The 11,711-nt window shown below is 56.9% G+C and overlaps 3 protein-coding genes across 3 annotated transcripts; 2 read left to right on the forward strand and 1 right to left on the reverse strand.

The window, feature by feature from the left end:
* Positions 1–1,094: 1,094 nt before the first annotated feature.
* C8Q71DRAFT_703444 (uncharacterized protein) lies at positions 1,095–2,048 on the forward strand (the record flags this gene model as incomplete). The annotated part of the gene is made up of 1 exon (XM_047920320.1): positions 1,095–2,048. The coding sequence occupies one exon, from the start codon at positions 1,095–1,097 to the stop codon at positions 2,046–2,048; it is 954 nt and encodes a 317-aa protein (XP_047781802.1).
* A 46-nt stretch (positions 2,049–2,094) lies between these two features.
* C8Q71DRAFT_479329 (uncharacterized protein) lies at positions 2,095–4,124 on the reverse strand. The gene is made up of 3 exons (XM_047918818.1): positions 3,999–4,124; positions 3,910–3,949; positions 2,095–3,849 (listed from the first exon to the last, which is right to left on the reverse strand). Exon 3 carries the CDS (start codon positions 3,750–3,752, stop codon positions 2,142–2,144), a length of 1,611 nt encoding a protein of 536 aa, XP_047781803.1. The 5' UTR covers positions 3,753–3,849; positions 3,910–3,949; positions 3,999–4,124; the 3' UTR covers positions 2,095–2,141.
* Positions 4,125–5,891: 1,767 nt separating this feature from the next.
* On the forward strand, positions 5,892–11,642 carry C8Q71DRAFT_703259 (P-loop containing nucleoside triphosphate hydrolase protein; the record flags this gene model as incomplete). Its single annotated transcript, XM_047920306.1, has 31 exons — positions 5,892–5,977; positions 6,039–6,279; positions 6,332–6,571; positions 6,621–6,799; positions 6,857–7,094; positions 7,147–7,265; positions 7,326–7,428; positions 7,485–7,729; positions 7,800–7,978; positions 8,029–8,312; positions 8,378–8,662; positions 8,718–8,805; positions 8,861–8,929; positions 8,991–9,280; positions 9,330–9,371; positions 9,426–9,520; positions 9,575–9,613; positions 9,667–9,775; positions 9,835–9,904; positions 9,958–9,986; positions 10,042–10,110; positions 10,162–10,256; positions 10,311–10,371; positions 10,423–10,460; positions 10,513–10,602; positions 10,655–10,715; positions 10,765–10,922; positions 10,986–11,066; positions 11,123–11,251; positions 11,321–11,507; positions 11,565–11,642. The coding sequence occupies 31 exons, from the start codon at positions 5,892–5,894 to the stop codon at positions 11,640–11,642; spliced, it is 4,077 nt and encodes a 1,358-aa protein (XP_047781804.1).
* Between the last annotated feature and the right edge of the window lie 69 nt (positions 11,643–11,711).

Consider the following 11,711-nt stretch of genomic DNA (forward strand, 5'->3'; position numbering starts at 1 on the left):
TGCACAGCAGTACCACTGGTCCGAGAGCCGTAGCGAGAATTGCCCCCAACACCTCCGAGGCTGCGAGTCGCAACCGCAAATTGTTCGCGATCGCGCCGAAAATGAGCATGCCGCCGTGAGGAACCTCTCCCTGCACCAAATTTCCTCCAAAGTGAAAGCTCAGATCCTCTCTGTGTCTGGGAGGACATCTCCGTTCCAGGCTCACGCGGCACCACACATCTTGCCGACCTCGCCATTTCGGACTGTTGCTGGACTTGGCTGCCGAGGGGTGAGACAGATAGTGCAGGCGAAATGGTGCTCATTCCTGGGTGCATTATCTGTTGTATACTGTACTCTATGGCTGACCCCACAAGCCCCTCCATCCTGAGCAATTCCACCGCAAACGTACCCGTTCGATGTTCATCTGCTTAGTGCTACATACCAGCGCGCGGACGACCGCCACCGGCGGCGACATATCACGTGGATTCCTGGATTCCTGCGGGCGGAATGGCCGGATCTCCGACCGGTCAGTCGGAGCTGTCGACTTGGTCGGATTCCGGCCAGGAGGCACAACACTGGAATCAGAGTTGGTGTAAGCGATTATCGCTGCGCACGCAGAGCGCTAAGTTGAAGATCGACTTGACCACCAACTACGACCAGCGACAGACCAGCGGCCACCATGGACGGTGCTCGCTCGTACCTCAAAGTACTTGCTCTCAAGGCAACAATATTGCTCCCATGCCTGACTCGGCACTACTCACTGGCCACTTCCTTAAGTTGTGGCGCGGGACCTGGCGCGCACGCGTGTGCCCTAGCTTGCGCTGCGCCGACGATCCTCAGGCTGACCTTGTTTCCTCAAGTTGTTGACGTCTTCTTCTAAGCACGCGACATTCTCTGTGGGTTGCTTGTTCATCGATCTGCGTCCGATGGTTCCTACCAGTAGTCGGGTCCCGAGTCGGCGAAGGTACGAACGGTTGATCGTAAAAGAGATATAATACTCATTGCTCGACATGCCTGACAGTTTCCGAGATGACACTGCGTCGTATTCATCAAGCAGCTACGGAGAAGTCATTCCACTCGACCCGGAGATCCCGCTCTCTGCTGGCAGCGGGACTATGAGCGCGTCCGGGCACCGCACCGCGAGCATCGCATCCGTCGATCCGGCCAGCCCGCCGTCGCGCACGCTGCACGGCGTGCGACAGCGAACCGCGGACAGCATGGCAGTGCGCGCCGTGCAACAAGCCGAGGATGTGGATGGGGCAAAGATCGGCGTGGTCTTCACGCTGTCGCGCTCTGCAGACGAGCAGTTCCTGGGGCTGGTCGCCTCGGCCATCAGGCGCGTGTCTTTCAGGCAGAGATTCCTCTTCGCCATCGGCTGCCCGAGCGCGTCCCCGGCGGAGCGCAGCCCGCTGGTCTTCTGCGGCACCACGGACGAGCTAGTCCAGCGGGCCGGCGTGCTCAGCAGCGCGAAGTTCCTCGGACGCGTCACGGAGGGGTCCTCGGCGGTCTCGCAGCTGTGGATCTGCTCTGTGCGCAACCTCGCTGCGACGGCCTACGACGAGCTCGCGCTGTGGGACTGCCTCCGCAAGGCCGCGCGCGTACCCGCCGATCCCCTCGCGCCGCCGCCGGGGGCGCGCAGCGTTCAGCAGCTCCTGTCGCACGCGCGCGCACGTCTTGAGAGGCTCACCCCACAGCAAGCATACGAGGATCTGCTCAGCACGAACCGTCCGTATGCGATCATCCTCGTCGACATACGCCCCGCACGGCAGCGCATGCAGGACGGGGGCATCCACGGCGCGATCGTCGTCGAGCGCGGCCTGCTCGAGTGGCACCTCGACCCGCAGTCGCCTCAGCGGCTTGCGGTCGCCAACCGCTACGACACGCGGATCGTGATATTCGACCATGAGGGCGACGCGTCGTCCTTTGCTGCGGTCTCGCTGCACGATCTGGGGCTGCTGCGTGCGACGGATCTTATTGGCGGCTATGCCGCGTGGAGGGAGGCTGGCCTACCGATGGAAGTCACACCGACTGCTCCTGCAGAGTCTGTACGTCCGAGCGAGGAATATTAGCGTGTGCATACAGATGGAAGTACTCTTCTATGTGTCTAGTGAGTGGCAAGCTACATGGATATTGCAGGATGGATAGCGAGGAGACTCAGAGGGCTACCTGTAGTCGAAGACACCCACGGTGGTGAGGATGGACTGGACAGTGCAGGCAGTGAGGGGAGCCCGGCCCGCGCGCTTTCGCATGGCCAGCACGTCGAGCCGCAGATCGTGCGCCGCGCGGCTGTCGAGGCACGTGAGGAGGACGTCCGCCGCCTGCTCGTCGACGTCCGCTCCGCCCACGCTCATCTTCCGCAGCCTCGGACACATGCGCGGCGTGGAGGAGGACAGGCTCAGAGCCTGGAAGAGCGCGTCCGCCTGCCCGCGCGACCCCACCTCCAGCGCCTCCAGCCCAGGCAGTCGCATCAGCGATTCCAGCCAGTCGTCCTGGCTGATCAGGCGCTGGTCCCCGAACACCTGCAGCTCGCGGACGGGCGCGCACCCGAACACCTGCGTCAGATCGCACAGCGCGTCCGGGAGCAGGTACGACATGTCCATCGGCGGATTGCACTCGATGTCCATGTCGAGCAGCTTCGCACCCGCGTCCAGCGCGCGCACCCGGAAGATGTTCGACGCGACGAAGAGGTACAGCGAGCGGGCCCGCGCGAAGCTCTCCCAGTTGCACGGCCCGCGCCGGAGGATGGCGGAGATGAGATTGTGCGAGGTTTGGCGTGGGTCCAGCACGCACTTGACGTCGGTGCGTGTGTGCGCGGGCACAGAGACGGATGCGAGGATCTCGGACACCACAGAAGCGTGGGCCGAGAGCTTCAGCGTCTCAAGCATCGGTAAGGAAATCGAGCGTCCTCGGATGGTACCCTGGGTATCGTCGTCCCGAAGAGGGGACGGACAGTTGTCAGATATTGACAGGTGTCTGAGGCACCGACAGTCATACAACTGGTCCATCAGCGACTCCAGAGCCCCGCGCGCTCCGGCGACAACGTCAGATAGGATCAGAGAGGTCAGGTTCGTCATGGACGATGCGTGCCCTGGCAGCGCGATGCCCTTCAACTGCAGAGTACGGAGGCCAGTCCACTCGCGCTCAGGTAATGCGAGTTGCGGAAGGGCATAGTTGTGAGATGGAGTATGCACTTGCAAAGCGAGGTCCTGTAGACGGGCCGCTGGGGCGACAATATCTGTGATGAGCTTCTCAACTGTATCACAGGAGCGCGCCGGGAATTTCAACGTTCGGAGGCGGTGGGCGTGCGGACGCATTGTGTCAAGCAGGGCGTCGACGCTGATGGACGCGCGCTGTGAAATGACATCGACCAGAACATCGCTCGAACGCTCGAGCGAGGCGCGAAGATACGGGAGCCCTTTGTCCGCAGGGATGGTCGTCCACAGGAGAGGCGTCCCGAGCGCGACCGTCCGCCACGGCCGACATACGTGCGTGAGCCCGATCCAGGAGGTAGTGCGAGTGGAGTCGCGGACGAGGAGGAAGATGTGTATCAGGAGCTCCGGCGGTACTCTGTGAACAGGAGCCGCGCGGCCTTCTCTGACAAGCGAATGGCGTGCATGGGGTCCTTCGCGCCGTTCCCTATCACTCGGGCGGGCACTTGCGCATAGCTCCTTATAGCCTCGGGTCTCTGGACTGCGCCAGGCGTGGACCGAAGTTTCCGGGAAGGTCGGAGCTATCAGCGCGAGCATGATCGCAAACCTAGTGTTGGGTCCCATTTACGGTTAGCTCGAGGGCCTCAGTGACCAATCCTCACTCACTGGACGGAAAGAGCACGATACGTCGAAGTAGCCTTGGAGGCCGATGTGTCAAGAGCTGTATGTAGTCGTCAGTCTCCCGGCCTCTCATACGTGAACGCTGTTATAGGACACTCACACCGTTATACACGCAACGCACGTTGTGCCAGTCGCTTTTCCTGCTCGAATGAGTGCCGAGTATCTATGATCTGAGAATGAGGTACATACCGACGCCCAACAATGAAGGCCGAGGTATCGAAGCGGGGAGGTTCCTCCCAACGTCGCGCCCGCCTTATTAACAGCGCGAGCAAAGCGCCAGAATCCCCGCGCACACGAGTATCCATCAATGTGCCGCTGCGCGGACGAATAGCATTCACGTCCAGAGAACCCAGTGCCCGCGACCGCTTCTCTCTCCTACCGTGTCGCCCACATTGCTGGGAATTCGAAGCGGCCTCTGGAACGCGAAGCCTGACGTCGTCGCGCGCATTCACATCACCAGCCACTACACCCGGGCGTTGGTGGCTTCGTACCGCCGCATCCCGCACGCCTCAAGACGTACAACGCTCTGCCTCGCCCCCGTAGTCCAATGAATGCGCACCGCACCTGGCGTGAGAAGGGATGGCCCGACCGCCTTCTCATACGACGTGCAGCTGCACCGTTCCGCCCCACCGAGCCTGCGAGATTCCCAGTCGCGTGTGCGAGGAGTCACACATCTCTGAGAAGGGCTATCCGCTTGTCGTGTACGGCCGCCAAGAAGCCAAGGAGGACGCGCCACAGAAGGATGTGCGGGCGCTCTTGCGTTGTCGGTACGGGCGCGCGCAATGGAGCGAACCTTCGCCGCGCGTCGAACCGGATTTCAAAGGGCACCAGCAACCCGTTAACGTTGTGTTCGCCGGGCTGACAGACTGACAGCTACCATGGGGGAGGCGTTAGGCATGCTGCGTGCCTGCGTAAGTTATGAGAGACGATCCGCGCAGGCCTATATCAAGTCACTTACGCGCTAGTCCCCCCTGGGCAGGTCCCCGCGAAGACCTCTTTGAGTAGAGGCAAGACGAGCTTACGCGCAGCGTCACGATGTGAGAAAGCTACGAATCTGAGGGGAAGGTAGCGATCAGCGATATAATATGGAGCACGTATGACCGAGGGAATACACGGCTGGGCTGAGCTCTTCTATCGTATCTTGGATCGATTCGCATGCCCTCGCCTCACGCGTTCTACTGTGTGACTCGCTTCAAGTGCAGCGGCGTCCTAGACGTAGATCACCCTTTCGACACAGGTGTTCTTCACTCGTATTCTGGATTACATTCCAGGCGTCTGCTAAGTGAAGTCTGAAATTGCCTGAAGTCAGTCAGTGTTCTCCTCATAACGGTTCGTAGAAGGATCAAAATTAAACATACCTCTGCAGCGCTAGTGGTCACACTGACAGCTGTCAATGTCATTGTCAAGGCCACGGTGGGGGTGTGGCTGCACTGTTTGCCTTTGCTTGCGGATAAAACTCGATGCCCGGACGTTGCCCGGGCCGGAGCGTCGACTGCGCGCACCTCCTCCTCCTCCTCCTCCTCCGCCGGACTCCGGAGGAGACTAACCGGGTGGGTGTGCCCTGAGCGTATAAGTTGTGCAATACCGACTCCCAATTACGTTCATTTGTCGCGAGAGTCATTGTCTCCCATCGTATGGCAAGCTTGCCCAGAGTCGACTAGTGGGATCAGTTCGATGTTCAAGTTCAATATTGCGTCTTTGTCGCTTTGCCGAGGGCATGCTGCCGCAGGCGTAGATCTCGTCCTGCGCAGGTGGCCGGTGCATGTAGTACAGTAAGTGCTACCCGCACTGAATCAACCGAAGCGCGTCATGCCAAGTACTGACTGGTTTGCGCAGTAGTACTTAGTATCGCGCAAGCCCAGAACCTCGGGTTCCATATGGATCGACACCCGCGGCGCAGTCCTTTGGCTAGGGGCAATCCGCTACGCAGGTTGACTCGAGGATCGGCCCCGAAGGCTTGATAGCTGCGCTCTCAGCGATCTCATAAAGACAGTCAGTGACGGCCTGAAGCAGGGAAGGATCGCCCGCAGCCCTTCAAGTTCGCGTCAAGCGGGTTGATTAAGCTCTCACAACTTCGTCGACATGGTGCTTTCTTGTCACCAGGATAGCGCGTTCGGCCCTGCATCGACGTGCAGGAATCTAGACTTCACCTTGTATTTCGAGCAAACGTTGGTCCACGCATGGCACTAAAGCTCCGAAGCACTGCACTAACTACGCGCTTCTTTGTAGGATTCTCTCGTTCACCCCCGACGTCATCTTCATTGCATTAGCTTTGGTGCGACTCGCCGCGCTTTCCCGCACGAAAAGCTTGCTAGGAGCCCCCGGATGGCCGCTCGTGCTTTCGAAACTGGGTTCCGTGCTCTTGACCATAGCCAGTACCGCCGCGAATCTATTCTTCACTCTGCAAACGAAGGATCAAGGCTTGATACCAGTATGGGTCCCTTCTCCCGCACTACAGCTAATTGCATCCGTGAGTCGATACTTCGATGACGCGTACACGGAACTAACAACCAGAGCACTAGATCCCACTGGGCATCTTGGTCCTCATGGAACACTTCCGGTCGCCCGCACCCAGCATGCTGGTCATTTGTTACACGCTTCTCAAGAGCCTGTTCTGCTCTGTGACGCTGCGGACTTACCTGAAAACCGGCCTGTTTGGCAGCGCACATCCTGCCGCCGTGGTTTGGACCTTGGTGACGACGTCATACATGCTGATTCTATGCGCGGAACTGGTAGAGAAGCGAAGGTTGCTGCGTCATAAGGTCGGGAATTCCTGTCGATGGAAGCCCCACGCTGACACTCGCCAAACAGGTCCTGGCTCCTGTATCGACGTCGAGCTTCATCACTCGCTCTCTGTATCTCTGGCTACTCCCTTTGATGTGGACAGGTCGAAAGAAGGTCCTCACCATCGACGATTGTGGCATGATCCCCGACGAACTGTCCGCGCTGAGTACGCGCGTAGCTCTGCAGGATGCGCTATCGACCACAGGGTACGTCGCGACGCTTTAACGAGTTGCAGTAGGGCTATCTCATACATCAATGCATAGACGACAAAGTAATTACCTAGCTCGGGCGACAACGAAGGCCTTCGCGATGAAGTTTCTCGCTCCAGCCGGGCCACGGCTAGCGCTACTCCTGGTCACGTTTGCTCAACCGCTGCTGGTAAACAGAACGATCAGCTTCGTCACTTCCGACAACTCGGACACTCAGGGCTGGGCGCTCGTCGGAGCATTCGTTTGCGTATACGCTCTGATCGCAATCACTACGTCCTTGTACTGGGAGAAGGTGAGTACAGGCTCACCCTTATACTTTCTTCTTCGTTGCTTATTTGCTATAGGTATTTGACGCGACTGTGGGGCTGAGGGGCGCCCTTGTGGGTGTCATATACTCCAAGAGCCTCAAGCTCTCCTCTGCCGCAAGTCGATCTCTGGGTGGTGGTGTTGCGAGCACATACATGTGAGCATCCAGCGCGGTCACTGTGAGTTACGTCCAACGAGGATTTTGATTGTCGTTCAGGTCTGTCGACGTCGAACGAGTTTGTGAAGGAGCTCAAAGCTTCCATGAACTCTGGGCTTGTCTAGTTTCCGTTGGACTGACGATCGTCATTGTATACCAGCAAGTATGTTCTGCGTCCATGCTGTTCGGCCTAACATACTTACTCGCTTCTCATCCAAGGTGACTTGGCCTGCTTTCCTTCCGATAGTGGTTACAGTCCTACTGATTGTCGCTACCTCGTTCATCGGTCGATCTGTCGGCCGGCGACAAAACGCATGGCTTGCAGCTACCGACCGACGTGTCAAGTTCATTTCGTCAATGATTAGTAACTTCCTGTCCATCAAATGGTCCTGCTATGAAGAGATACTCGGGGCGAAGGTGGACAAGCTACGGCTGGAGGAAATGAACGAGGCTCGCAGGTTCTAGTAAGTACATCCCGCATCCCGGGATATGCCGACGCTCTTTGTATAGTTCTCAACTCATGTGAACGATCAGCAACGGTATTGTTCTTTCATCGTCATTGTCCAACACCGCTGGTATACTCTGCATCTTGTCTGTACTTGGCCCATACGTTCTTCTTTCCACGCGTCATGGAAAGCAACCGCTCGACGTACAACGTCTCTTTACGATTGTCACAAGTCTGAATCTAGTCTCGCAACCGCTGAACTTCCTAGGTTATATTTCTCCACTGTTGCTTTGTTTTAATGCTTATGCTACTCTACAGGCCAGCAGTTCCCCGTCCTTGCGGCATCCTGGGCCTCTCTGCAACGGATAGAGCGATTTCTCCTCTTGGACGAACGTCAAGACGAGTTTCTCGGCGGCAGTGAGAAGTTGGCACAGTTGTATGAGGGTGCTGACGGGATCGAATTGGAAACCCGTACGCCTCCGCCGATCGTCATGAAGCAGGCCGCCTTTGCGTGGGCTCCGGATACCGAGCCCTACTTGAAGGACATCACGCTTCACTGCGACGAGGCAAAGCTCTACATGTGCGTAGGTGCTGTCGCCTCGGTGAGTGTTCTATGCGATTGACTTTCTCCTCATGTACTGACCCGCTGCGTATGGTCCCGTCGTAGGGCAAGTCCTTGTTACTGCTGTCTATTCTCGGAGAGACCACCGCAACCGCTGGACAGTACAAAAAGCTTTCGGCACGCTGTGCGTATGCATCCCAGAACGCTCTCATCATCCCGGGTACCATTCGCGACAACATCCTGTTTGGGCGGGCGTTCCAGGCCGAACGCTACTCTCGAGTGCTAGATGCCTGTGCCCTTACGCTAGATATACGCGGTATGCCGGCTGGGGACGGTACGTGGCTCGGAGAAAAAGGCCGTAGACTGAGTGGAGGTCAGAAGCAACGAATCGTACGTGATACTAATCTCGCAACGGCTCCGATTGATGAATATTGATATTTCACAGGCCCTCGCGCGGGCCGTCTACGCGGATGCTCCCTGGACTCTTTTGGACGATCCACTGAGTGCTCTGGATGCCGAGAGCGAATCGCACAGTGAGTGTCTGCTCTTTGTAGCTCTGCTGTGTCGCTCATCATGATTTCACGCTAGTCTTTCATTCTCTCTTCGGCTCAGGCGGCATTTTAGCGCACAAAGCTGTCCTATTGGTGACGCACAATGGTCAGTACCTTTATCATTTCCTCCACCGTTGTCGATACTCAAGCAGAAGTATGTGCCTCAGTAAAGCACCTGCATGCTGCGCATAGAATCATCGTCCTTGATTCCGGTCGAATCCGATACCAAGGAGCCCTGTCAGATATTACGAAGCAAGGCTATGGGGTCTTGGTAGAAAGTACAGCAGTACAGCATGCGACCAGCGCCGCCTCGCGTGAACTATCCACAGATGTACCTACTGAAGATATTCCCGAAGAGGAATCTGGAGAGGCAGCGCTGACCAAGGAATCGTTAGGGTTCACTCCCTACCGATTCTATACCCGCATGGTTGGACGGTTCAACTTCGTTGTTGCAATGGTATGTATTTAGAAGTTCGACTCAAGGCAGGTTTTGACCCCGTTGTCAGTTCGGAATCGCGATGTATGCCGGTATGAGGCTTGGGATACAGGTATTTTCCACACATACTGTCGTCTAATCTCAATTGACACACTCATTCAACTAGGTGTATCTTCAGCAATGGGCAGACAGCAACGGCGCGCATCCTGGGGCATGGGCCGGTGGCTACGCCGGATTCTCCCTCGTGTCGCTCATGACCATGTATGGATAATAGTCATCAACATCATGGATGACCAGCTCACACAGCATCTGTAGTGCATTTTCGTTTTGGCAGTTTGCTGTGCTCGTGGCATAGTGCGTCAAGGGCCGTTGATGACCTGCTGATGACACTAACACCTATCGTCTAGTCGTGGTAGCGTGGAAGTACATGGGGAGGAGCTGAATGGGCTGCTTCATGCAGCACCTTCGTTCTTTATGTCCACGCCTGCTGGAAGGATCATCAATCGCTTCTCTCAGGTAGGTCATCTGTGTCGGACTTCATCTCATCCATCGGGAGATTAATTGAGCCCTCGCAGGATATCTTCATGATAGACTTTGAGTGGCCGATCAATCTGTTGGATGCGTTGTCAATCTTCGTAATGCTTGGTATGTCACTGTCACCACCTGCCCCAATCGTGTGCTTACCTTGCGACATCTAGTGGGGACGTTGGTCTTCATCTTCATCCCGGTACGTACCTATAATATAAAGACAGTTGAGTCATGCACTATATTTCTGGTATTAGACCCCATTGCTCGCCCTCTCCGTGTTCCCTCTCGGAGCATTTTACTTCATGACAACGATATTCTATCTGGTGAGATGAGCCCGAAAGCAAATGACCTCAACGCCTGATCTCCTCTCGTAGCGCACGTCTAAACAGCTTCAGCACCTCGAAGCATCCAGCAAATCGCCGTTGTATTCTGTTTTCGCTACAACTCTATCTGGGCTCGAGACAATTCGGTACGTTCCGCGCTCTTGCGACCTCATAGACACATTCACACCGAGATTTGGCAGAGCCCTTCATGTTGAGAACTATTTCCAGAACCAAAACGACGTACATCTCAACCGTAGCCAGGTGCGTCAATCATCCATCGGTTGAGCGACATTGTTGATACTTGGACCGCAGACACCGTACTACTATCGCTTCGGTGGATTGAGGTTCCTGTAAGCTACAGCATACCGTATCACTACTACGAGACTGACGATCCAATCACAGCCGTACTATACTTGCGTTCATGTCATTTGTCATCGCTGTCGGCCTTGCTGCCTTGACGATCGGTCTCCGTCGGACAGTAAACCCCTCTTCGTACGCCCCTCCCTTTCTGATCGACGTTTAACTCAGCGCCATTTCTTAACAGCTTGGGTTTGGCATTGTCTAACCTCACGGGCCTCTCTAATTGGCTTTCATTCTTATTGATGGTTCGTCCCTGTACCATCTGTCTGTGACCTTCGCTCTGAGGCAACCTAGAGTATGGCGCAGGTCGAGAACGGCTCAGTCTCGATCTCAAGGATACTTGAAATCGTGAACCTGCCTCCCGAAGAAGACTCCACAGTCTACTCTACACCAGATGCGGACTGGCCCTCTGTCGGCAGCGTCGAATTCAAGGCCGTCAGTATGCGGTATCAGTGAGTAACTGGCCCAGTGACCCCTTCCACCGTCTTCGGACGATTCTGACCCAAAGTCGACAGACCGGAGTTGAAGCCTGCCGTGTCAAACGTGTCGTTCCACGCTTTCGCCGGGATGAAAATCGGCATCTGCGGCAGATCTGGGTAGGCCCCATCTCTCGTCTGCGGGATCGCAAGGCTGAGATCAGGATATACTGCAGCTCGGGGAAGAGTAGTATGATACTGGCCCTGTTCCGCGGCCTGAGCGACTCGCTTGTATCCGGTCAGATCAGCATCGACGGCGTGGACATCCACAGTCTGTCCCGCTTCCACCTACGCAAAGCCCTCAGGTAAGTTATGCTGCCTCTACCTCTCTGTTTCTCACGCCTCACGCCTTCCCGCGCCCGCCCCCACCGTAGTCTCGTCGCACAAGACCCGTTCGTCTGGCACGCGTCGATTCGTTCGAACCTCGACCCAGAGGAAGTACACGCAGACGCGGAGATCTGGGTTGCCCTTGACCGCGTCGGCATGAGTGACGCGGTCGCGGGGCTCCCGGAGAAACTGGACACGGTGCTCGAAGACGGCGGCTCCTTGTCAAAAGGACAGGTGCGTGGTTATGAGTATTGCACGGATGGACATAGCGTCTGATGCAGCCGCTGGCAGATGCAACTTCTCTGCCTGTCGAGAGTGCTTCTGCGCAGGAGGAAGATCGTCGTCCTCGATGAAGCGAGCAGCAGGTGAGCATCGCACTCGCGGACGTCGCTGCAAGTGTTCCAGCCAGCTGAGCGCGCCGGCCCGCAGCCTCGACCT

Source organism: Rhodofomes roseus (genome assembly GCF_022264815.1).
Source record: "Rhodofomes roseus strain CIRM-BRFM 1785 chromosome Unknown C8Q71scaffold_5, whole genome shotgun sequence".
Taxonomy (NCBI): Eukaryota; Fungi; Basidiomycota; class Agaricomycetes; order Polyporales; family Fomitopsidaceae; genus Rhodofomes; species Rhodofomes roseus.

Bases quoted from the DNA above. Each gene is read 5' to 3' on its own strand.
- C8Q71DRAFT_479329 (XM_047918818.1), bottom strand. From the start codon at position 3,752: ATGGGACCCAACACTAGGTTTGCGATCATGCTCGCGCTGATAGCTCCG.